This window comes from Ochotona curzoniae, unplaced genomic scaffold (genome assembly GCF_017591425.1).
Source record: "Ochotona curzoniae isolate NIBS_2020 unplaced genomic scaffold, NIBS_Ocur_1.0 contig_64, whole genome shotgun sequence".
In the NCBI taxonomy this organism is placed as follows: Eukaryota; Metazoa; Chordata; class Mammalia; order Lagomorpha; family Ochotonidae; genus Ochotona; species Ochotona curzoniae.
The window spans coordinates 45,548,194-45,573,725 of record NW_024466502.1 but is presented as its reverse complement, the minus strand read 5'-3'; the positions used below and the strand labels follow the sequence as shown (position 1 = coordinate 45,573,725).

The window sequence follows — 25,532 nt, the reverse complement described above, 5'->3', positions numbered from 1 at the left end:
GATGCATCAAAGACATTTCTTACATGAAACTTTTTTTTTCCTTCAAGTATAATGAAGAGTGCAACTTGCCACCACCGCCTCGATTCATACTTTGGCACAAGTAGTCACACTCATCATTGTTTTTGCTTTATTAGTACAAACATAGTGTTATCATGGAAATGGTGTTGATCTCATGGCCCAAAGGCCATGTTTTTATTTTTGATAATGTTTAGGCCATTCAGTTTTGCAGCTCTCCACTGGAGCCCTAGCCTGTCATCACAATGCATCTGCTTCTCCCTTCCACGAGCACTGATCCTGGAACCCCGTGCCGGTCGATGACTACACTAGTGCTGTTCCGTATGACAGCACTGCTTTCTTTCGCTGTGTCTAACTCCTCAGGAACCAGCTAGGACCCAGCCTTTTTTAAAGATTTATTTTTTTATTATTTTTTCATTGGAAAGGCGGATATACAGAGAGAGGAGAGACAGAGAGAAAGATCTTCCGTCCGATGATTCACTCCCCAAGTGAGCGCAACGGGCCGATACTATGCCGATCCAAAGCCAGGAGCCTCTTCTGGGTCTCCCACGCGGGTGCAGGTTCCCAAAGCTTTTGGGCTGTCCTCGACTGCTTTCCCAGGCCACAGGCAGGGAGCTGGAAGGGAAGCAGGGCTGCCGGGATTAGAACCGGCGCCCATATGGGATCCCGGGCGTGCAAGGTGAGGACCTTTAACCACTTGCGCCACCGCTCCGGGCCCAGGACCCAGCCTTTTAAACATAGCACCCGGTAGCCATCACTGTTTTTCCTCTGTGATTACACATCACTTATTAGCATATATCACTTATTTAGTACCAGATGAGGTATCAATATTAAATTGTCACCAAGGGCTTCAAATAATATTCTAAGAAAAAGAATTAGGAACTACATTATTATATTTGTCTGAGTGCCAGAGTATTTATGAACAAGATATGATCTTAAAAATAGTTGAGGGTCCAGTGTGGTAGCCTAGTGGCTAAATCCTCACCTAATATCCCCTGGAATTCCATACAGGCTCTGGTTTGCATCACAGCTGACTCAGGGTAAGATGCAGTTCGTATCCTGACTGCTCCATTTCCCATCCAACTCCCTGCTTGTGTCCTGGAAGGGCAATAAGATGGCCCAAGGTTTTGGGGATCCTACATCCCCACATGGGAGATCCAGAAGAAGCTCCTGGCTCCTGGCTTCAGTTCGGCTCAGCTCTGGGCACTGAGGCCAGTTGGGGAGTGAACCACCAGATGAAAGATCTGTCTCTCCCCCCTCTATAAATCTGACCTTCCAATAAAAATGAACAAACATTTATTTCATTTATTTATATGTATTTGAAAAGAGAGACAGGGAGGAAGACCTTCTATCTGCTGGCTCACTCCCTAAATGGCCACAACAGGTGCCAGGAACTCCATCCTGGTTTCCTAAATGGGTGGCAAGGACCCAGGTACTTGGATCATTACCCACTGCCGTCTCTGGAGCTTTAACAGAAAGCCACAGGACTTTTTTCAGAAACACATTTTTATTTCCAAATTACTCATGTGGTATTTAGGCAACTTGTCTCCAGTGATTGCTCTGAGAGAAAAGCTCTTAATTCTCAACAAAACCATTATCTGCATTTAGTCATTTACATTTCTAAACAGAATAACTAGGAAGCCATTGACACCAATACGGGATGCTAACTTCACAAGCAGTGCCTTGAAGTGCTGTACCACAATGCTAGCACCAAGACACAGACATAAATATATATGCTTTTTTTAAAAAAAAAATGGAAGAATGGTATGCTTACCTGGTTATCAAATAGAATCATAAGCAAAAAGAGGTTTTAGTAAGTAACCAACTATGGCAGAAATAAATGATCACACATTAAAATCTGTGTTCCTCCTCGTAGAGTGCAGACCTTGGCAGATAGCCATCCATCTGATCAGGGACTACAGACCTTATACTTTCTGATTCTTTCTCTTACATTTTTTTCGCACTACTTTCCCATATTATTTTTCTTTCCAAATTACTCCTGTGGTATCTCAGCAATTTGTCCCCACTAATGGCTCTCACAGAAATGCTTTGAATCCTCAACAAAACTTGATCTCTACTTACCATTTACAATCATTTTCAAACAAGCAGAACATGGCTTTCTGGAAAAATAAAGATCACAATTTTTCAGCCTTGACCCATGTTTAATAAGAGCAATTTGCCCAGCATGTAAATCTTCACTGGAACAGTGGAGACCAACAATTTTCATGTTTTTCACCACCACAAGGCCAGTTCTCTTCACCTACATTTATATAAAGTAATAACTTATTAGTTATAACATGTAACAATCACAGCAAGGATTGTGCTTAATTTATTAATAAGATGAAAGTTTTGTTTAGTTCTTTGACTACATTTCGAACAAACTGGCAAATTTCTTCTAAAATCCAAAACTTTTGGAAGTTTATTGTTGACTTTGGATTAAAATTTTTTTAAACCAAGAGAGGCTCTTACTAACAAAACAATTAAGCATGTAATTATCAATAATTTGTTCTAGTAAGAAATGGATACATTTTAACCCACAAAAAGGAAAAGCAAGTCAGTCTGATTTCTTATAGCATCTAGTCTAGAATTAGATACTATTATGTGTCTAGATGTCAAAATGAAAAATTCAGAAAAATTCTTTAACTTTAAGCATGGATATGTACAGAGAGCTTACATGACTTTCTGAAAGATCCACAGAGGCAGGACTAAAGCAGACGTCATCTTAAATACTGAGTAAAATAAAGACAGTTTCTAGGGCAGGTGTTGGCACTAAGGCTAAGCTGCCACTTGGGGATGCATACATCCCATAACGGAGTACCTGGTTTGAGTCCTGGCTACTCCGCTTCTTGTTCAGCTTCCTGCTAATGTGCACCCTGGGAGGCACGAGGTGATGACTCAAATACTTGGGTATCTGCCACCCATGTGAGAAACCCGGATGGAGTTCTGGATTCCTGGCTTCACCTTGGTCCCAGCCCTGGCTGTTGCAGGCATGTTTAGGAATGAATCAGTGATGCAAGGTCTCTATCTCTTTGCCTTTCAAATAAAATAAAACAAGAAAGGTTTTAATAATAAAAAAATTCTCAATTTCTTTTTAAAAACAAGCTGTACAAGTACTTTTAGCACTGTGTAAATACACAATAATGTAGTTTGAGTCCACCTGCTACAAATATGTAGCTAAGCTGTAACAACCAAAAAAAGAAATACATACTCTCAGGTGTCAGAACCGAGGAGAGAACTCAAAGCAAGAGCAGAAAGCCTGACCCTGCTTGGTGCTATTCTGTAAAGGAGACTTAGCTGACACTTAAGTCTCACAGGCTGCAGACTAGCTGGAGGTCTAAAGGACCTCTGTGAGGCAAGTTTTCTGTTATTCGAGCCTAAAGTACACTAAAACAGTCCATGCTGTTTTCCCAACCAAAGACTCTAGTAGGGAATGTAAACCTGGTTCCTGGGTTCAGGACTGATTGATAAAGCATGAAGGACACTTGAGCTGAGGACAGGGCATCCCTTAGACCCCAGTCCCTCCAAAGAGATTTACCATATGTTTGTCCTGAAAACAGAACATACTGGAAGTCACAAAAAGGTCAGATCAAAGCCCTCTTAGTTAAAATAGTCAAGTTTCATTTCCAGCTATGAGCATGGAGAACGATACTTGGTGAAACGAAATGTCTAAAAGCAAGATGCAGAGATTTCATGGAATTCCCTTTCTGAGCCAACTAATCGTCTCCTAAACTGTTAGAACATTTAGCTAGAATACAAAAATCTTTCCTTCACAAAAAAAATCTAAGAACATATCTGAAATATGAAAAAAACTTCACCTATATTTACCTTAAGGGTTAAGAGAAAAAACCTTGAATTTGTGAACCCCCTTCCCTGTATCCCAAATGATTTTGGATTTATGTCCTTCAAGTACAAAGAATATGTTACTTACTTCGAAACTTTAAGCAAGCTTACTTTAATTAACCGATGACGCCTTAAAAGATCTTAGCATGGCAGCTTCTATTGTTAAAGTGAATCAACCAAATTGGTAGTCTGCAACTGAATAGTTTCATCCTGGATTTTCTAACTAGTTACAAAATAAAACCAGAAGCTTAGTCCAAAAAAAAAAAAAAGAGTTCTTAAAAAATTATTCCTAAGAAATGAGAAGAATACTCACAAACTTATTTTTTTATTAAAAAAATTTCGAGTCAAAATTTGTTATTTTTTCTTTTAGGATCATTATATTTCAGAACAAAGTGTGTTTTTCACTTTACTCCCAGCTAAAGGCAAAATGTCAAACTTGAGACACAGATTTTTCCATTCTAAACTTAACAAAACAAATAAAAGCCTAAGTTGCATTCCACTTCGGCACTTCTACTTACTGCAATTCCCAGAAGACTAAATCTTCAGTGAATCACTTTTTGGATTTGATTGTTTTACTTCACTAACATCTTGGCAAGTTGCCCATGTAATACTAGTCTCTGCGTTTTACATTACAACATGGAAAGAACAGGACAGTCTGTTTTGACTATGACCTAGTACTTAAGTGGGGACTGATTATTCTTTCCCTTTTACTATCCTATAATGAGCACATTCAAATACGATGAAACAAATGTATTTATATTCTTGTTGGGCCTCTCAGTACTAATCAGGAACTCTCCAAGTAATGCTCAAAGTAACACTTCTCAAAATACACATGCTAATCTCCCTGCCATACCTAGAGTCAGAATATCTGGAAAACTCAAAAAATTAAAGTAATAAGAAAGTGGCAGTGCAGTGTTTCAAAAATAAAATAAAATAAAAACAAGGTTCATCTTTGAGGTATGGGCTTTAATTTTACCCTACTTACTAATTAATAGTTCAACCTGCTATTGTTTCATGACTACTAGCTAAAGACAAAAAATGTACAGGTCAGAGACAAAGGACTCTATTATTCAGAGCACAGCAGACCATGTGAGCATCTTGCCCGTGATGGTTTCCTTGCCCTCGAGTCCCAAGGGGAGTAATGCAGATGGGCCCACACGGTTGTGTTGCAGATCACTGGGCTTTGGGATCCTCCTGCTTCATAGCAAAGATAAAACCAGTCGGCTCTTTGTCCCCAAGAAAAACTTTACTTCAACTCTCAACTCTGAAACTCTTTCACCACAAACACTGTAGGAAACCGTGCTAGAGAAGAGTGGTTAGAGTCTTGCATCCTTGGGAAAACCTGGAAGATGTGTGTGCACGCGGGAGAACCATGGATAAGTGATTCTCAACCATATTCATGTAAACTAATATCAGGAGTCAAGACTTCTATTTGAAAATGCTGTTTTCTAAAAGCAAAATGCAAGAGCATATGACAGAATCATCTCTTTTTTGTTCTTTTCCTTTTTACATCAAAGACATACAGTCTTAGAGACTCACAGCAGAGTTTTAGAAAACAACATATATAAGGAACTCCCTTAAAAGTGGGAGTACAGAGCATCAGTTCTGGAAGGTTTCTTTACCCTCTTCTTTGTATCATTCCTTTTCTTTAGTAGTTATGGGCCTGAGGCTGTTTTCTTGTTTGTTTGTTTTGTTTTGTTTATTTAAGTCATAAAAATTTACCTGTTTTTTGTCAGTAGATACCCCGGCTGTGTCTTCATTGTTTTCTCCCAAGGATTCATGCTTTTCTTCTTCATTTTTCTAATTAAAATCAGATAAAAGTTATTAGTACAAATAACATATTTAATGACGTGTTTCCTTGGCTTGGGACAATTCTTCCATTTTCCTTGTTTTTTTTTTTTAAAGATTTATTTTTTATTATTTTTTTTCATTGGAAAGGCGGATATACAGAGAGGAGAGACAGAGAGGAAGATCTTCCGTCCGATGATTCACTCCCCAAGTGAGCGCAACGGGCCGATACTATGCCGATCCGAAGCCAGGAGCCTTTTCCGGGTCTCCCACGCGGGTGCAGGTTCCCAAAGCTTTGGGTCATCCTCGACTGCTTTCCCAGGCCACAGGCAGGGAGCTGGAAGAGAAGCGGGGCTGCCGGGATTAGAACCGGCGCCCATATGGGATCCTGGGCGTGCAAGGCGAGGACCTTTAACCACTTGCGCCACCGCTCCGGGCCCCATTTTCCTTGTTTAAACTCTGTCTTGGGGAGGGGCTCAGGTGAGTTTGAACTCAGAACTTGGGTGGACGGACCTCTCAAAAGTATGGTGGCTACCGCAGGGACCTGAGCCAGGGAGGACTCAATGCTTGGGGTTCTAAGCCTCAGCCACTGCTGACAAATAGTGAGCAATTCCTGGAGTTATAGGCAACCAGAGCACCAATCGGCACCTGACTGCGCCTACTGGCCACCCAGCAGTCAGCTCTGGGATCTTGGGGGAGCGGAATTACTGCCTAGGAACATCCATGGATAAAGCCACTGTACATGTAGGTGAGGAATGACTCCTGAGGGACTTCCAATGACAGGGACACTGTACTTGCAGGTGAGCAAGACAACTGATACTTGGTGGTTTGGAGGTTTCAGGGAAGGTCTATATGGGTCAGACTAATATACCAACCCACATGGGAGTCCTGAGTAGGGCTTGTTAGATTGGAACATTGCTGCCTACTACACAGCAGTCCACTCAAAAGCTAGGGCTGGGGGGCCTGTCTAGCAGAGCTAGATCCCAGTATCTGACTGAATATCAGGGGATGGGTCACATTAGGTAGGGGCATGCCACTAACCAGCAGCAAGAGAACCAGGTCCTAGGGTAGATTCTGTGGGGGAAGTGGGGTGTGGGACAAACCTTGTGGAAATACAAATCCCACTGGCTAACTCAAGAGTTGGGGTGAGGAAGGACTAAGCTAGGTGTGACCTTGGAACCTGCCACATTCACAGGTACAGAGACTGAGAATAGTCTGTATAGGTCCAGGCTGCAGCACCCATATGTGCATCCTAAAACAGGAATATAGGTCAGGCCAGGCCACAACATCTACCAGCTCATACAAGGCCAAGACAGAGGGGCAGGTTATGCCAGGCAAGGGCTTAGCACCCGCTGGCATGCATGAGGTCTGGGTCTGGGCCAAGAGGAGGAAACCGGGAAACTCCCCTAGTGGGTTATAGTTCCTGCTGGTGAGCAGGTAGTCCAGCCAGGGGTTTAGACAAACTGGGCAAGGCAGCTCCAACTGTTGGCTAATGTGTGGGTTGGCTTTGGAAGGGGGTGGACCAGGCATGGCTGAGCAAATCTTAGCTCACCGGCAAGTGCAGAAACCAGACTGAAGCACAGGTCATGCTAGGCTAGGCTGTCACACCTACAGGTTTGCATGAGTCAGGGATGGAAGCAGGCTGAGAAGGGTCAGGTTCTAGCACCTACCAGCGAGAGCTGGGACTGGCGGTAGGTCAGGTCAGGCCAGGCTACAGAATCCAAACGCAAAGACCAAGACAGGTGAGGGATTATGCCAAGCTAGGTCAGAGCAACCACTGGCATGTACAAGATCTATGGCTGGGATGAGGCCTGGCTGGGGAGCTAAGAGGACACCCTGGCTGGGTTGGGGTTCCCACTGGTGAGTGCGGGGACCAGACTGGGGGCTGTGTTCTGGTCTGGATATGGCTGCAGTGTCTCTTGGCAGAAGTGTGGACTGGGTCTGGGGTATGCCAGACTGGGCTAGACTCTAACACCCACTGGTGCTCATGAGAACCATGGTAGTTGTAGGACAGGCTGGGCTAGGTTTATGCCCCTGCTGAGCCATGTGTGAGCTGTGTCTGTTTGAGGACTAGGGTTGGCTGGACTGTAACACCCAATAGTTAAAAACAGGAATAGGTGAAGCTCAGTCAGGAAAGGCTACTGTTCCTGCTAGGTGGAAATAAGTAGGGTTGGCTCATGGATCCAACAGTGTGTGCGAGATCTGGCACTGGGAGAGGTTCTGATGGAGAAGCTTGGGCAACTCCTCTATTGGGACACAGTCCCTGCAAGTAAAGTTTCCCTGTGGGCTGACCAGCCTGGGCAGGGCTATAACACCTGTTGGCCTCATGTAAGCTGGATCAAGGAAAAGCCTGGCTGGATGGACTGTTCCTACTGGTGCAAGCATAAATCAGAGTGGTTGGCTAGGCTTTGTCACAACATCAGCTAACAAATGCTGGCATGGGGGGGGCGGGGCGGTTATTCTGTCAAACTGCAGGACCACTTGCAGAGTGCAGAATCTGAAAGTGGGGAAACAGTGGGCATTTCCCTCTCGGGCTACCACTCTGACACGTGAGCATGAGAACCAGGGCTGGGACAGGTACGGCTAGACAGAGAGTAGCACCTGCTGGTAGGTGTGGGGGCTGGTTGGGCTGAACTGGGCTTCAGTGCCCATTGACATGTATGAGAGCTGAATGGAATGTGGGACAGACATGACCAGTCTGCTGCACATACTGGCAAGCACGGGAACCAGGGTAGGAGGCAGGCCTGGTAAGGGTTATTGCGGGTCATTACAACTAGGCTGCAGCTCCCACTGGTGTATGTGAAGACCAAGTGTGTGGTGGGCTGGATCGGGGTGGGATGCAACACCCATTGGTTTGTGTAGAAGTCAGAGCTAGGGGCAGAACTGACCCAGCAACCACCAGCATATGTATAAGCTGATTGGGGCAATGGATTGTGCCAGACCCTGTATTGGCAAACACCCACAAAAATCAGGTCTGGGATTACATCAGGTGAAGTTTCTATGCAGATTCCCCCCAGCTGAATTCTTGGACTCAGAACCCCAACCATAGAGAGAACTGCAGCTTCCATGGTCTGACTATGGAGTGCATCTATCAGAGCTGAGCCTCTTCAGGGGCTTAAATGGAGCAGTAGACAGCATATCCAGGTGCACATAGATGATATGGCAGCACATTGGAGCCTGCAGAGGACAGCTGGTACCACAACAGAGGATGGAGGGCAGAACAAATTGATCAACTACCCCGGCCATGTGCTGGCAGTGAAAAACTGGGCAAACTCTAAGGTGAGACTCTAAGGTGGACTATATTAACCAGTGGGTTCTGGAGAAATTTCTTCTTGCTTGGAGTGGTGAGACTGGCAATAATTCAGAACTGCTGAACTATCGAAACCTCATGAGCAAGACTCTCAGAGAATGCCCCACATCAGGACCTCTGGAGTGGTGTCAGGTGGCTGTCCTCCATCCCAGGGTGCAGAGGCGATGGGGAGGTTGGGTGTGGCTTCTCTCCTTGTCTCCCCACTTCCCCCAGATACAGGAAGTAATAAAAAAAAGAGAATGTGGAAGTGGTGATATTACCCACCTTCCTGTAGCCCTTGACCTTATCACCCTAATCAACTATGTAAAAATCATCAAAAATAAAAAAAAACTAAAAATAATAATAAAGTCCTGTTTTGACTTCCTACTTTGTTCAGGATCAAGTTCAGACCATCCACTCTAAAAATAAAGGACTTCATAATCTGACCACTGTGTATGTTCCTAAAATATTGAATGGCTAGCAGCTATGACAAGAAAATAAAATTCTGTAATGCAAGATTAGAGTTGAGGGGCTGGCACTGTAGTCTAGTAGGCTAAGTCTCTACCTGCAGCATCGGCATCCCATAATGAGTGCTGGTTAGTGTCCCACCTGACCCAGCTCCTGATCCAGTTGATCATTACTTTTAAAAAAAGATTTATTTTATTTTTATTGGAAAGCCAGATATACAAAGAGGAGAGACCGAGAGGAAGATATTCTGTCTGGTGATTCACTCCCTAAGTGATTGCAACGGCTGGAGCTGAGCTAATCCAAAGTCAGGAGCCCTGAGCCTCTTCCGGGTCTTCCATGCAGGTTGCAGGGTCCCAAGGCTTTGGGCCGTCCTCGACTGCTTTCCCAGGTGGCAAGCAGGGAGCTGAATGGGAAGTGGGGTTGCTGGGTTTAGAACCAATGCCCATATGGCACATGCAAGGCAAGGAACTTAGCCGCTAGGTTACTGCACCAGTACCTAATCATTTCTTCTTTCTGGCTCCCTGCTTGTGGCCTGGAAATGCAGGGGAGGATGGTGGCCCAAGTTCTTTAGCATCTGGACCCAAGTAGGAGACCTGGAGGAAGCTCCTGTCTCTTGGCTTTGGATCAGCTTAGCATCAGCTGCTGCAGGCACTTGGGGAGTGAACCAGTGGATAGATAAAAGTACTCTGTCTCACCTCTTCTCTGTGACTCTTTCAAATAAAAATATTTTTTAAAGCTTTAGGGCCTAGCACAGAGGCCTAGCAGCTAAAGTCCTCGCTTTGCACACACTGGGATCCCATATGGGCACTGGTTCATATTCTGGTGGCCCCACTTCCCATCCAGCTCTCTGCTTGTAGCCTGAGAAAGCAGTCAAGGATAGCCCAAAGCCTTGGGACCCTGCACCCGTGTGCAGGAAGAGGCTCCTGGTTTCAGATCGACACAGCACCAGTCATTGCGGCCACTTGGGAAGTGAGTCAGCAGACAGAACTTCCTCTCTGTCTCTCCTCCCCTCAATGTATCTGGCTTTCTGACAAAATAAATAAATAAATAAATCTCTTTTAAAAAAAGCTTTAAAATTACACAATTGGGGAAGTTTTGAGCAATGGAAAAATAGATACAATGTGGCCATGATTATGATGGAAGAAAGTGGATAAGGGTGACTTAGTTAGAACTGAGAAAGTAAGAAAACTATGTAACAAAAGCACTGCTTATGCATGATGGTCAGCACAACAGTGGCTCCCCAAAGACCTCCTCCTCTCAGTCCCTGAAGTTAATAACTATGCTGTATTACAAAGCAAGAGGGAATAAAAGTTCCAAATAGAATTAAGGCTGCTAATCATCTACTTTGAGATGGACACTATCCTGGATTAGCTGGTGAGCCCCCAATATTTCATTACAGGAGAAAAAGGAAGCAAGACAATCAGAGAGATGCTTCATGATAAAGACCCCAGTGGCCCTTTCTGGCTTTGAAGATGGGAGGGGCACACAAGCCCAGGGCGTGGGCAGTCTTTAGTGGCTGGAAAGGTAAGCACGTGGACCCTCCCAGCACTGCAGAACAAACTTGGCCCTGCAGACAGTTGTTTTCAGCCCAGTGAACTCCAGAGCTGTATACTAAGTCTGTTTTGTTTTAGACCAACACACTCATGGCAGCAATCGAAAATGAAAGTAAGGATGTCCCCTAAGTCTCCTCCAAAAGTGAAACTTGAAGTGGAAAGGTTTAGGGCAGGGGCCAAGTCCTTACTGAACCCTTGCTATGTGCCGGACATAGATCTTGTTGCTCAGAATGCACTTCTCATGGAACCTAGGAAAGTTTTAAAGCAAGAATAGGCTACTTGGCAAATGTTAATCTCTCAAGTTTCTTTTTTAAAAAAATTGTATTATTTCTTTAATTATCTGAGAAGCAGACAGAAAAAGAAAAATGTCCATAATATCCAGGGCTGGGCTAAACTGAAGCCACAAGTCAGGAACTCGATCCAGGACTCCCACATGGGTGCAGGAACCCAAACACGTGAACCATCACCTACTGCCTCCCAGTGCACGCATGAGCAGGGACCCACAGTAGCAGAGTTGCTTCTAAACCCCGACACTCCAATACAGGAAGTGGGTCTCAAATGGCATCTTTTTTGTTTTTTAAATTTATTTTATTTTTATTGGAAAGGCAGATTTTATAGAGAGAAGCAGAGACAGAGAGAAAGATCAACCATCTCCTAGTTCACTCTCCAAGTGGCAGGGTTCAGGGTGAGGATTTAGCCACTGAGGCATCGTGTTGGGCCCCTCATGTGGCATCCTTTTTTTTTTTTAAATTTATTCATTTTTATTGGAAAGGCGGATATACAAAGAGGAGGAGAGACAGAGAAGATCTTTCATCCAATGGCTTACTACCCAGGTGACCGCAATGGCTAGAGCTGAGCCAATCCGAAGCCAAGTGGCTGGAGCTCTTCCGGGTCTCCCACACGGGTGCAGGGTCCCAAGGCTTTGGGCCATCCTCCACTGCTTTCCCAGGCCACAGGCAGGGAACTGGATGGGAAGCAGGGCTGCTGGGATTAGAACCGGTGCCCATATGGGATCCCGGTGGATGCAAGGTGAGGACTTTGACCACTACACTATCGCGCCAGACCCCTCATGTGACATTTTAACAGCCATGTCAAATGCCTGCCATCTACGTCTTGGTTTTATGGTACAAATGCTGCATACTGTGAAAGAAACAACCTTTATAAAAGCCCACGTGCTGGGAATGCAATTTCTGTTCAAGCAACACGACAGCGGTAGCGGTGATGGTTGTGGGTTGTAATAACACAATGCAACATCTCCTGAGAGTATACCAGATACCAGGCACTAAACTACCTCATCCTTGCAACTTTTTAAAGTAGCAACCTTCGGGCCAGGGATGGCAGCTTAGTAGCTGAAGTCCTTGTCTTGAATGAGCCAGGATCCCATATGGGCACCAGTTCATAACCTGACTCCTCCACTTCACTTCCAGCTCCCTGCTTGTGGTCTAGGAAAGCAGTAGAGGACGGCCCAAAGCCTTGGGACCCTGCACCTGCATAGGAGACGCAAAGAAGCACCTGGCTCCTGGCTTCAGAATGGCTCAGCTCTGGCCCTTGCAGCCACTTGGGGTGTGAATCAGCAGATGCAAAATCTTTCTCTCTTGTCTCTCCTCTTCTCTGTAAATCTGACTTCCCAATATAAATATAAATATAAATATAAATATAAATATAAATATAAATAAATAAATAACTATTTTAAAAAATAGCTACCATTCCCCTTTTACAAATGAGGAAACTGGCTGAGAGAGATCAAATAACTCAACAGCTTATAAATGTGTAAACTGGCATGTAATCCAAAATCCAGTGTTTTAATCACTATATTACCTTGCATCTGTTCTGGAAAACTACAGTGAAGTCTCATAGCATGGAAATAAAGTTCCAGAGGATACTATGGATTAGCTGAGGCAGAGGAAGAATAAAAGAGATTGTTGACAAAAATACAGGAACAATGAAGTTCTTATAATCAGAATACTTTTCAGAGAATTTAGATAAGTTTAAATTAAAACTAAATTAAAAAATTTGGAACTCATGACAGAAAATTATTTTTAAATTAGTTCTTTTCTTGGTGCTTGGTTTTTATTTGAAAGTTTTAAATTAACTGTGTTGCCATAACCCTTAAACATGGCTACTTTTTTGCTTGCTTACTTATTTTTGAATTGGACTCCTCAAAATTCTTAGTTTTTAACTCAACATATATTTTGAAAATTCCCAACTAAATGAATAAAAATACCTACCAAAACCCACCAAAATTCAGATTTTGACTATATTTGGAAGTAGGTAAGTTAACAATATGTTAAGGCTGACAAAATAAAATCAATTTGTGATAAGGGATGACAGGTACACTGACACAACTCTTATATAACCAATAAAATGAAAATAAAAATCAGGTAGTAATAACATGTGTTATACAGATACTATCCAGGAGCTTCACAAACACATACTCACTTTTCATAAGAGCTGCAGGTAGCACATAACATTTCATTTCACAGATAAGGAAGCTGACACAGAGAGGTAAAATAACTTACTCAAACTTATCTGGCAAGAAGTGAAGACAGCATTTGGACCCAGACAGACAGGTTATTTTTAAATCACTAGCCTAAGCCGCTGAGCCAATGCCTACAACATGACAGCATGTGCATTTTCTCGTCGTAAGTGAAAAGGACAGCATGCAGAATGAAATGTTCTCAAATGAGTAAAGGAAATAGAGGAGAAAGATTAAGAAATAGTATAAAAATGCAGGTAGGCTCTAAGTAGTGGAACTGTGAAGACTTTTTCCTTCCCATCCATTTTTACAAATAATGAACATTATTACTTTGGAAAATCATTAAAATAATTGTTTAAAAGGACAAAAAGTTTGTAAATAGCCAAAAGTTAGTATGTCTAGTGCAACTAAATGTCACATTTTATCTTGAAGTTTCTACGACTTATTAAATACAACCAAACCATAAGCACTACTTTAGCTTAAAGAACATTTTTTCTCTTAATAGAAAAGTTTACTCAGCCCTATGAATAGAATATGCAATTAATACTAAAAAAAATACTATAGTAAATGGAAAAGAAATGTTAAGCATAAAAATTAGATACTCTGTTAAGGAATTTTAACACTCCAATGTCGTCATACACTAAATAAGAAATCCAGATGCATTTCTATGTTTAATTAGAAATCATTAATATATATATATATTATATATATATATAACAGTACAGAACTATACTACATAAAATTATATTCTTGCTATGATTGCAGCTACCTACAAAATTATATTATGTATACAGCATAAAAACAGAGTGAAGGAGAATAGAGCATAACAGTATTATGTTTTTAATGTTGCACATAGGACAGATTAATCTTCCATTTCAATAATGTTTGTGCAATAAGCAATATAAAAGTATAGTACAATATGCTCTTTCATTTCTGCCTCCTTCTCCTGCTCCACCACTGGCTTTGCATCCTTGCAATGGCAATGACATCAGAATGAAGAAATTATTAGTTCTGCTTCATTGACATGAGATATCCAAGCAGCTGACAACCTGTAACTGCACCAAAATGCATCTTTCTTTTTCTTTCCAGATTCTGGTCAATAAAAGCAAACTACTGAGCCTGTGACTGACTTGAGAGTCTATTCAAACAGATAAATAATGCTTGCTTACAAATCCCAGAGACATCCTGAGAAAGCTAACTGCACTTGCAAAGTTATCTGGTCTTCCTCAGTCAGCACAATTGTGACAGGAGTTTGACTTTATTGTAATAAATACAAATGGGCCTGAATAACCAAGGGTCCAAGCATGCCTCCAGGCAGAGAGGGCTGCATCCTAATGAAAGGCTGGAATCACCTAGCATACTACTTTACCTTTTTCAAATCTTAGCTAAATAATGTCTTATAGTTACTTAATTATACAGAACATCCTTCTATCTCCTTGTTACAATAAACCATCAGCAACTTTCACCAGGAACCACCCTGGTGTACAAAATACCTTGTTATCAGATCTGAAACAGATTTCGGCACCTGACTCAGCAGCCCTTCCTCCCTTCTGTACCCTTTACAAGCCCCAGACCACCTCTCAAAGCAGGACAACAATTCACCAGACCCCCTGCCAGCCACTGTCCCACTCTACTGACAGATTCAGCTTTCTCTTTCCTTTATCTCCAAACTTTGCATTCCTTATTGTGATTTGGGACCAAGGCAAAGGGAAAGCTTTCAGTCACAAAGCTACAAATAATCATGTTCTAAATCTTTTATAAGTTTGCTTTCTTAGAATTTAAAACACATTTCTTTATATAAAGACTGTTTAAAGTCAAGTTCAAAAGCTAACGTACAATAAAACCTATTTAACTCATAAGAGCACTGCTAACATAATATAAAGGCACCCTCAGCCAAGGTGCCAGAGTCCTTAGGCCTACAAGCACAGACAAAATGTGGAGGCTTATCCCAAACTTCGGTTTGATAACTGGACATGGGTGTGGGAGATGGTTGAGCAAATACTACTGCAGTGAATAGTAACAGAGTAAGCCCTAAGACTAGGTGCAAACATGATAACTTTTGTTATGTCAAACTCAATACCATTTCCTGGTCAGCTGGCATTTCTAAAACGTGGATTTTCTTTGTGTCCATATGCTTGTACTTTTACTTTCCATCTAGACGTCTTAAATAGAGGTGGGCACAAGTCAGATTTCTTTCTAAACAAGATTCCAAGTAAGCACTGATCAGTCAGTGTAGCAGCTAAGCTGCCTCTGCCCTCTATCCCAGGCCTTGCACTCCAGCCTGGCTCCAGGTCTTCATCCCAGTTTTCTGGCAATGCCAATCCCGAGAGACAGCAGTGATGGCTCAGGAATCGGATTCCTTCCATCCGTATGGGAGATGTGGATCAAGGTTCTAGCTCCTGGATTCAATCCCAGCCTAGTCCTGGCACCTCACTGCACATACACGGAATGCGCAGCAGATGGGTACTCTCTCCCTCAAACAGATCAGAAATAAAATACTTAAAACAAAAGGCCAACTTTTTTTTCAAAGATTTACTTATTTTAATGGCAGAATAACACAAAGCGTGAAAGAGACAGAAAGGGAGAGATCTTCCATCCACTGGTATACTCTCAAAATGGCCGAAACAGTCAGGGTTGAGCCAGACTGAAACTAGGAGTCTCCCACATGGGAGCAGGAGCCTGAACACTAGGGACATCTTCTGCTGCTTCCTCGTGCACATTAGCACAGAGTGGGATCAAAAGTGAAGCAGCAGGGTTCTTTAATGAGACAGTGGAGTTGCAGGCAGTGGCTTTACCTGCTCTGCCACAATGACAACCCCTAATTAATTTTGTATAAATTATTTTTAAAATATCTGTTTTATTGATAGCTAAGCAGTTGATGTCTAAAGTAAGCATGTTTTAAAAACCTGAAAAATCTGTTTTCTGAAATTACAAATTTTCTTCCATTAATAATATTATTTAAATCAAATATTAGCAACATAATATTGCAAATATTATAAATGTATAAATATAAACAAATAATATATTTTAAAAGATACCAAGAAAAGTCATTGACTCAAGGGAAAATAGAGTCATAAAGCTAGTCTTTTGTCAAACATAAAAAAATAAAATATTGTATTATAATGCTGAAATTTACTTAGTACTATTTTTATCAAAGGGCTAACTAGAAGCCTGAAGTTTTTTTTTTCCAGATTTATCAGCAACATATAAAAAAGTAGGGTGTGCATTCTTCATAAATAAAGTTCAGCAATTAGTTGGTCCGTGACTTCCTAATAAAAGCTTAAATACAGGTCTGACATCATGGCATAGTGGGCTAGGCTTCCACTGCGGCACTAGCATACCATATGGGCGGCACTAGCATACCATATGGGTGTTGGTTCATATCGTGGCTGCTCCACTTCCCATCCAGCCCCCTGCTTGTGACCTGGGAGGGCAGTAGAGTATGGCCCAAAACCTTGGGGCCCTGAACCCATGTTAGAGACTTGGAAGAAGTTCCTGGCTTTAGATCAGCTCAGCTCCAGCCATTGCAGCCACTTGGAGCGTGAACCAATGGATGGAAGATCTTCCTCTCTCTCTCCTCTCAAAAAATCTGACTTTCCAGGAAAAATAAATAAATCTTAAAAAACAGAAACTAGAGCAGCCAAGTCTAAAATCGGCACCCATATGGGATGCCAGTGTTGGAGACAAAGGATTAGCTCACTAACCCACTGCACCAGTCTGTTTTAAATGTCTAGGCATCTGTTTCTAATTTGAATAAGAGAAATTTTATACACAAACACACACACGCATACAAATCTAAAATGCTCTGACACCTTGGAAGTCTTCCACTTTGTAAAAGAATATGAAGCTTTTACGAAGTAGAAGCAATAAATGAACTTTAAAAATTCATAATAAAAATTGAATGCTTTCTGCTAAAGGCCATCAAAAAAGATGTATGCAGCTTAAGATGGAATGCAAAGGAGATGAACTGTGAGAAGGAGGTGAACTGCAAGAAGGAGGTGAACTCTGAGTCTTGGAATGGAAGCTTCCCTGGGGTGATGCTGCATGACAGTCTGTGGTTAGCAAAGCCAAGTCCACAAGGTCATGCTGTGGAACAAAGCAAACGACTGACAAGGCCAGGCCATAGGGAAGTAGACATACTTGAGACAGCAAGCCATAAGACTTTGCACAACTGGAGGTGAGTCCTGCCTTGCATTCCTCCCTTGTATTCCCCAGGAGTCTCCTGGAGGTCCTGTAGACACATCAGCATTAACATGTCAGGGCTGTCCCTGAGAGCAGAAGCTGCCAGGCAAAGCTGAGACGTACTGTCCCCTTTCAGCTAGCTAAGTCCAATCTTGTCACAGAGTGTTTTTTCCTTTTCTCAGTTGCATGCTGCTCCCTCTTCAACCCTGCACACTGACAGGCGGGCTGTAACACTTTCTCAAAGCTATTAATAAAGTGTTTGGAAACAGGATGGGGAGTAGGAAGGCATTGAGAAATAAGGAATGAAAACGCATGACATTTTAAAATAATATTTCACTATTTATAAAATATTTCACATAGGAAATGTGGAAGAAAACTATCCCCAAGAGGTATCGTGTGAAGTGAATTCCATTACTTCCTATTTAAATTCCTTAATTCAACACTGATATTGAACAGGATAAAATCTAAATGCTTTGTAAGGCATAACTTTTTTTTAATGAAATGATTACCAGTACATTCATTCCATTACTGGCATTGTGGCATGGAGGGCTAAACCCAGGTGAGGCTAGCACTCACCTGGGCACAGGTTTGTGTGGGGTTGTTCTGCCTTTGACGTCCTCCCTGGAAAAGCAGTGGAGTGTGGACCATGCCACCCCTTCAGACCAGCTCAGCTCTGGCCACTGCGGCCACTGGACCAGTGGCCAGAAAGTCTCTGGCTCTTCCTGTCTCTCTGTAACTCTGCATTTCAAATAAAGAAATAAATCCCCCCAAAACAAAGAAAGAAATAGAGAGAGAAGGAAGGGAGGAGGAAGGCAGCTAGGAAGATGGTATTCCTGTCCACTGTCCACCTTTGCTATTTGCTGGTTTCTTCCTCCCAACTTCACCTTCAAAGGAGGACCAACATTCTCTCTGGTCTCTCAGATTTGCAGGACAGAGTCCCTCGGCTATGGACCTTCCACGCTTGAGTATGAGTATTTCTCCCTGGGCATCCCTCCTTCACTGCCCCGCACAGCACTAGCACTTAGCCTTGGCAGCATCTCCACTTACACTCTGGACTTGGCTCTAGCATCTAATTGTATCTGAATTGCTCAAATGAGGAGCTTTCCTTCCAATTAAGAAATAAGAACCAGAGATCTTTGTATCTCTGGTGCCAGAATCTGTAAAGGCATTCAGAATGAAAAGCAACATGGTCATGAATGGCCTCCTTAAAGTACTGTGGGAATTTAAGGATTTATAGTCTTTAAAAATATATATTTTGCTTCAACTTCACATTTACTGTGAGAAAAGAAAAACAGAGAGAAAGATCTTCCATCCATTGGTTCATTTCCCAAATGGCCACTATGGACAGAGTTGGACAAGTCTGAAGACAGGAGCCAGGAATTTCTTCTCAGTCTCCCAGAGCCATCCTCTGCTTCTTTCACAGGCTATAAGCAGGGAGCTGGATGGAAAGTGGAGCAGCCAGGACAGGAACCAGCACCCATATGGAATGCCAGTACTGTAGGCAGAGGCTTGGCACACTCTGTCACTGAGCTGGTCCCAAAGATTTATGGTATAAAACTGAAAAATCTAGAGCCAATTATTAAGAGAATTACTAGCAAAGCAGAAAGTATGTATTCTGAACATCTGCTTCATAAGAGAAAAAAAACCCCTTATACTTAAAGTAAGATTTTAAGTATCAAAATATTAACAGTGATGTAAAATGGTGAAGAGTAATTTCCCTTCCCACTTTTTGCCTGGCTTAAAAAATATCTTAGGGGTAGTGCTGTGGTATAGCACATTAAGCTACTGCCTGCAGTGTAAGCATTTCATAATGTATGCCAGTTAGAGTCCAAAATGTTCCACATCCAACCCAGCTCCCTACTAAGGCAACTGGGGAAAGCAGCAGCAGATGGCCCAAATGCTTGTACCCATGTGGGAATGCGCTAGCAGCTGCAGGCTTCTGGCTTCTGCTGGCATAGCCCTAGCCATTGCAGCCATTTTAGGGAGTGAGCCCAAAGATGGATGGAAGTTCTCCCCCTCTGTCTCTTCTTTCTTTCTATGGCTCTTTTAAATGGATACTAAATCTTTAAAAAAAAAACTTGAATGTTTAACCAAATATTATTTTATATTAGCATAACCATAGCTAATTAAAAATTACTGATAATACTCTGGCCTTCCCAACTTACTCAACCATAATGGTGAGAGTCCGGCACCATGCCACCACAGGGACAGATGACAGCAGTGAAGAGGGCCCAGCACCCTCTTGCCCCAGGATACAGGACGCACACATTCCCAAAACACTGACTTTTATGAGAATTCTTAGTCTACACTCCTTATCTGTTGTGATGCTCTCTTTCAAGATCCCAAAAATGAGACTATTTACATGAAAGAGGAAACTAATTACTTATTATAATGGTTGATCCTAAACAGTATACTAGGTAATATTTGACAGTATCTATTTGTCTATCTTCAGTTGGCAGGAAAGGGGAAAATTATCTAAATAATACACCAATTACATATATAATCTCTGGTGCTAGAATCTGTAAAGGCATATAATATATGTATATGTGTACGTGTATTTGTATATACGTATATACAAATAAATATACATATTTGGAGGATAAATTATGTAGACAATATTCTTATTGGCCAAACTAACTCATAAAAACCATTACTATATAATAAACATGGCAGTGTAAGCAAATAGCTATTCTATCTTTTAAGTTGGAAAGACAAACTCTGAAAGCTCTGAGATTGAAGTATCAAAATAAACCACATGGGCCAGCACTGTGGTGCAGAATATTAGGCTCCTGCCTACAATGCAGACACCCCACATGGATACAGGTTCAAATCCCAGCCACTCCACTTTCCATGGCTGCTCCCAGCTAACAGCCTGGAAAAAGCAGCAAAAGATGGCCCAAGTGCTTGCATCTTTGCCACCCACATGGGAGGTCCAGAAGAAGCTCCTGCCTCCTGGCTTCAGCTTGGCCATCTGGGATATCAATCAACAGATGGACGATCTCCCTCTCCCTCTAACTCAACTTAATTTTTTAAAAATACAAACAACAAATAAACCATGAAAGTATTTCTCAAATCTCAGTGCTTGTTGCATTGGGTTTCAAGTATGACAGCAACTGGAACAACAAAATAAAAAATTTAGACCATTGCTTCCCAAAGAGAAAAAAAGCAAAGCATCTTGGGGAAAGCCATGCTACCTGAGACGTCTGCGACTTCTCCCCATGGGCCTCGGCTGCCGGGAAGAGCTCCATCCACAGGCTGAGCAGCGTGAAAAGGTTGACTTTGGAAAGCCGTGGGATCTGACCTACAACAGAGGGGGCAGACACTGTGAGGGATTTCCTGGTGAGGTACTTGGGAAAGGCTCTGGCTTACGCGGAGCTCTTGCACCCAGAGCTTTTGCAGCAGGTACCCACTTGCACCAAGCTCCTGTACCAAGCTGGGCGCTCTTTCCCCAGCCCTGACCCGCGGAACAAGGGAACAAGCCAAAGGAAGTTGTGAGAAGCCCTCTATATCTGCTGTGCCGGCGGAACCTGTTTTCCTTTCGGGTTCCGGGGTAGGTGTCCTCCAAGGGCAGCACGCAAAGAAGGCCAACCGGTCAGGGGGCAAAAAACACACCCAAACACGGAAGCGCTCCCGGAACAGCAGACGTGGGGATCAAGACAGGGTGGGGACTTGGAGGAACTGTTAGGGTCTTCACAACCCCGGGATCACGGTGCTAGGAAGTGGGCACTGGCACTGAGGAGTGGGGGACTTCAGGAGCCAGTGCAGAGGGGCGAGGGGCAAGGCAGAGTCGCTCTGGGAGCGGGAGGGAGACCCAGCGGTAGCCGAGCAGGGAGCCGGGACGAGGGGCAGAGGAGCCGGAGAGAGGGGCAGAGGAGCCGGAGAGGGGCAGGGAGCCGGGGCGAGGGACAGTGGAGCCGGGGCGAGGGGCAGGGGAGCCGGGGTGAGGGGCAGGGGAGCCGGGGCGAGGGACAGTGAAGGCGGGACGAGGGGCAGAGAGCCGGGGCGAGGGGCAGGGGAGCCGGGGCGAGGGGCAGGGAGCCGGGGCGAGGGGCAGTGGAGCCGGGGCGAGGGGCAGGGGAGCCGGGGCGAGGGGCAGGGAGCCGGGGCGAGGGACAGTGAAGGCGGGACGAGGGGCAGGAGCCGGGGCAAGGGGCAGGAGCCGGGGCGAGGGGGAGGGGAGCCGGGGCGAGGGGCAGGGAGCCGGGGCGAGGGACAGTGAAGGCGGGACGAGGGGCAGGAGCCGGGGCAAGGGGCAGGAGCCGGGGCGAGGGGCAGGGAGCCGGGGCGAGGGGCAGTGGAGCCGGGACATGGGGCAGTGAAGGCGGGACGAGGGGCAGGGAGCCGGGGCGAGGGGCAGGAGCCGGGGCGAGGGACAGTGGAGCAGGGACGAGGGACAGTGGAGCCGGGACGAGGGGCAGTGGAGCCGGGGCGAGGGGCAGTGGAGCCGGGGCGAGGGGCAGCGGAGCCGGGGCAAGGGGCAGGGAGCCGGGGCGAGGGGCAGGAGCCGGGGCGAGGGGCAGGAGAGCCGGGGCGAGGGGCAGGAGCCGGGGCGAGGGGCAGGGAGCCGGGGCGAGGGGCAGTGGAGCCGGGGCGAGGGGCAGGGAGCCGGGGCGAGGGGCAGGAGCCGGGGCGAGGGGCAGGGAGCCGGGACGAGGGGCAGTGGAGCCGGGGCGAGGGGCAGTGGAGCCGGGGCGAGGGGCAGCGGAGCCGGGGCAAGGGGCAGGGAGCCGGGGCGAGGGGCAAGAGAGCCGGGGCAAGGTCCCCGAACGCTGGGCGCCGGCTACTCACCTGTCATGCTACCAGTCTGCGTGCTGACTGACCGCCCGGGCCCCGCGCTTTCCAGATTTTGCATCTGCGCTGCTTCTCTCATCCTAAGCCCAGCGGCTTCTGCTTCTCAGGAACCCGCTCCCTGTCAGGCATGATCCAGTCCCTCAGCCACCACCCCCGCTGGCCTCTCCCAGCATCTGTGGAGCAACTGCCAGGGCGGGCGCAGCCAGATGACGGCCTGCCCCGGGCGCCTAGGCTGACGTCAGAGGGAGGCGTGGCCTGCGGGCCACCATTGTGGCCCCGGTGAAGCGCTGAGGTACCCCGAGTCTGTGGATGGGTGTTAGCTTTGGCTCTCGCGAAATTCAGCCACTCGCCCCGGGGTCCCAGCTGTACAGGGTGTGGGGAAGAATGGCTGCCTAGATGTGAAACGGGAATCTAGTCCGTTTTCTCACGGAGACTGGGACGCGGCAGGGACCCTGTGCTTCTGATCAACAACGCAAAGTTAAGAGTTAGAAAAGGGAAGGGCAAGTCGGAGTTAGCAGGTCCCCTAATCCCACCGCTTTCCCCCAGAAAATCTGAGTAGACTGGCATTGTAGGTTTGTTCCCATTACATTCTTGAGGTGTCCGGGATGATTCAGAGCGAAGCTCCTCTGGCTTCCCTAGTGACCTTATCTGTTATCAGATGGTGGGACACTGACAAAGAGAAACACACCTTGGGAAAGTCGGTCATCTTGGAAGGATAGAAATGCAATCTTCAGCGTTGTGCCTAATACTAGTGTATGGTATTTCGGTCATAGCAGATGTCACCTTTTTTTTTTTTTTTAGTCCAGCAGAAGACTCCCCAGCTTCTGGCCTGCAAAATAATGCCGTGTGTACCTGTCTCTGGTGTTCATATGCAAGAATTGGTTTAAGGACTGTGTTTCTGGGAGAATTCTTGTGTAGTCATTGTCAAGTTTACTAGCTAAACTACTAATAATGCTGAAATACTTTCCAACAGGATTGTATACCCATCAATTTTTTGTATTACCAGGCTTTCAATATTTCCTAGTTTGGTTAGTATAAAGTTGAATCTTCAGGCTTTGTTTCCCTTGCCTTCTGTTTAGGTTGTCCTGTGTTGGTCGGCTACTTGTGTTTCCTCTCTGTGATCTGTTAACAAATTTTCTTTTAGAAAGTAGCTATGACCTACTCATTCAATTTTTTTTTTAAAGATTTTTACTTATTTATTGGAAAGTCAGATACACGGAGAGGAGGAGAGACAGAGAGGAAGATCTTCCATCCGATGATTCGCTCCCCAAGTGACCACAATGGCCGATGCTATGCTGATCCAAAGCCAGGAGCCAGGAACTTCTTTCGGGTATCCCACACAAGTGCAGGGTCCCAAAGCTTTGGGCTGTCCTCGACTGCTTTCCCAGGCCACAAGCAGGGAGCTGGATGGGAAGTGGAGCTGCCAGGATTAGAACCGACACCCATATGGGATCCAGGCGCATTCAAGGCGAGGACTTTAGCCATTAGGCCACGCTGCTGGGCCCAACAAATTTTCTATTTGATTGTACAACTTTTATTTCTTCCATAAGCTCCTGGCCGGCCATTGTGGCCATTTCAGGAGTGAACCAGTAGATGGAAGATCTTTCTCTTTGTCTCTCCTTCTCTCTGTGAATCTGACTTTCCAATAAAAATAAATAAGTCTTTTAAAAATAAGCATTCTTTACATATTGTGGATATTCTTTTTTTGCTGAGTATATATGATAAATCTGTACTACTCATTAGTAATTTGCCTTTCTTTACTTCTTTTTATGATGTCTTGCCATGTACAATTCTTTGTGTTTTTTTTTTTGGTTTAAAAAATTATTAGCAATCATTTACCTATTTATAACCGTTAGTGAGACATAGCAATGTAAGTATACACTGGGTATTAATCAAACCAGGGTAATTAGAACCTGCCTTTCTTTGACATTACCTTATGATTGAAAACTTGGGACATTTTTTTATTTGTTCGTAAAATATAGAGTAGGTTATTCTTGACAATAGTGCTACTGTGATATGTAGCACTAGGAACTGAAGCTTTCAACCTAACCTGGTGTTGGGTCTCCTTATCCAAACTCCTTCCTGCCCCATTCCTCCCAGTCTCCTACTCTTGCATTTGTGCTCAAGTGTTTTGTCTCCTTTCTACATCTGATGGAGAACATGTGAAATCTGTCTTTCTATGTTCGAATTATTTCACTTCATATGATGTCCTCCTAGTCTACCTTAAGTTGCCGAAAATGACAGGATTTCATTCTTTTTATAGCTGAAGAATATCCCATTGTGTACACATGTCACATTTTCTGTTCATCTCAGCATGCATGCCATGCTTGGTCTGTACCTTGGCCGGGATGACCAGTGCTGCAGTAAGCATGATGGAGCAGGTATCTGTTGGATACAAATGACTTCACATGTTTTGAATAAGTACACAGTAGAGAACTAGACGTTTCCCTTCCCAATATTTCCTCTCCGGGATTTTAGTTAATGAGAAGTTGACCATATAGTGTCACAACAAAACAAGCAGGAGGCCTGTGGATCTCGTCATCAAAACACTGTACAATTATCCTTCAAAAAATCAGTGTAGAAGGGGGCCACAGGATAGATGCATTTCCACGAAAAACACAGAAATCCATGCAAAACAGGACCTTCAGAAATTCACAGGAAATGTATAATATGAAAACTATGCATCTCAAAAATTTTACACTGAGCTTTTCAGTCCATTTTTCATGAGCATTTTATAATCCTCTTGTGTCTGTAGCTGGCTGTGTTGACACTGTTAGAGATTCAATACCTGGTACATTGAAGGACACATTGCTCAGTCTCAAATTCCCTCCTCATGAGAAGGCATCCGCCAGCCACCATGGTTTGTTTTTTGTTTTGTTTTGCACAGCTAGATGATCAGGTGGCAGCTGATAGGACTTGGTGACTAATGCATCCTTGAGCATAGCATTGGCCCTAATTTGGTCACTTCAGTTCATTTGTGACTATAAATGCCACCACCTTGGCTTTAGAAAATAAGTTCTCCAAAACAATTCTCAGGAGGCAGTTCCTGGCAGTGCTGAGAGCCAAAGGAACAAAGGGAAGCCTGAAACAAAACCCAGACACCCTTCACAGGAAGTTGACTTTGTTGTGG

At 44.3% G+C, this 25,532-nt stretch overlaps 1 protein-coding gene across 2 annotated transcripts in view; it reads right to left on the bottom strand.

Moving 5' to 3' along the window:
- CDADC1 (cytidine and dCMP deaminase domain containing 1) overlaps window positions 1-22,594 on the bottom strand; it is a 47,324-nt gene extending 24,730 nt beyond the window's left edge. For both annotated transcript variants that reach the window (XR_005884942.1, XM_040991423.1), the window contains exons 1-4: window positions 22,400-22,594; window positions 20,806-20,912; window positions 5,578-5,655; window positions 2,098-2,275 (exon numbers count right to left, since the gene is read on the bottom strand). Coding sequence is in view for 1 of the 2 variants with exons in the window: in XM_040991423.1 (XP_040847357.1) it covers window positions 2,098-2,275; window positions 5,578-5,655; window positions 20,806-20,912; window positions 22,400-22,481 (445 nt within the window). In the remaining variant the exon portion in view is untranslated. The remainder of the gene's footprint in view (window positions 1-2,097; window positions 2,276-5,577; window positions 5,656-20,805; window positions 20,913-22,399) is intronic.
- Window positions 22,595-25,532: the final 2,938 nt, after the last annotated feature.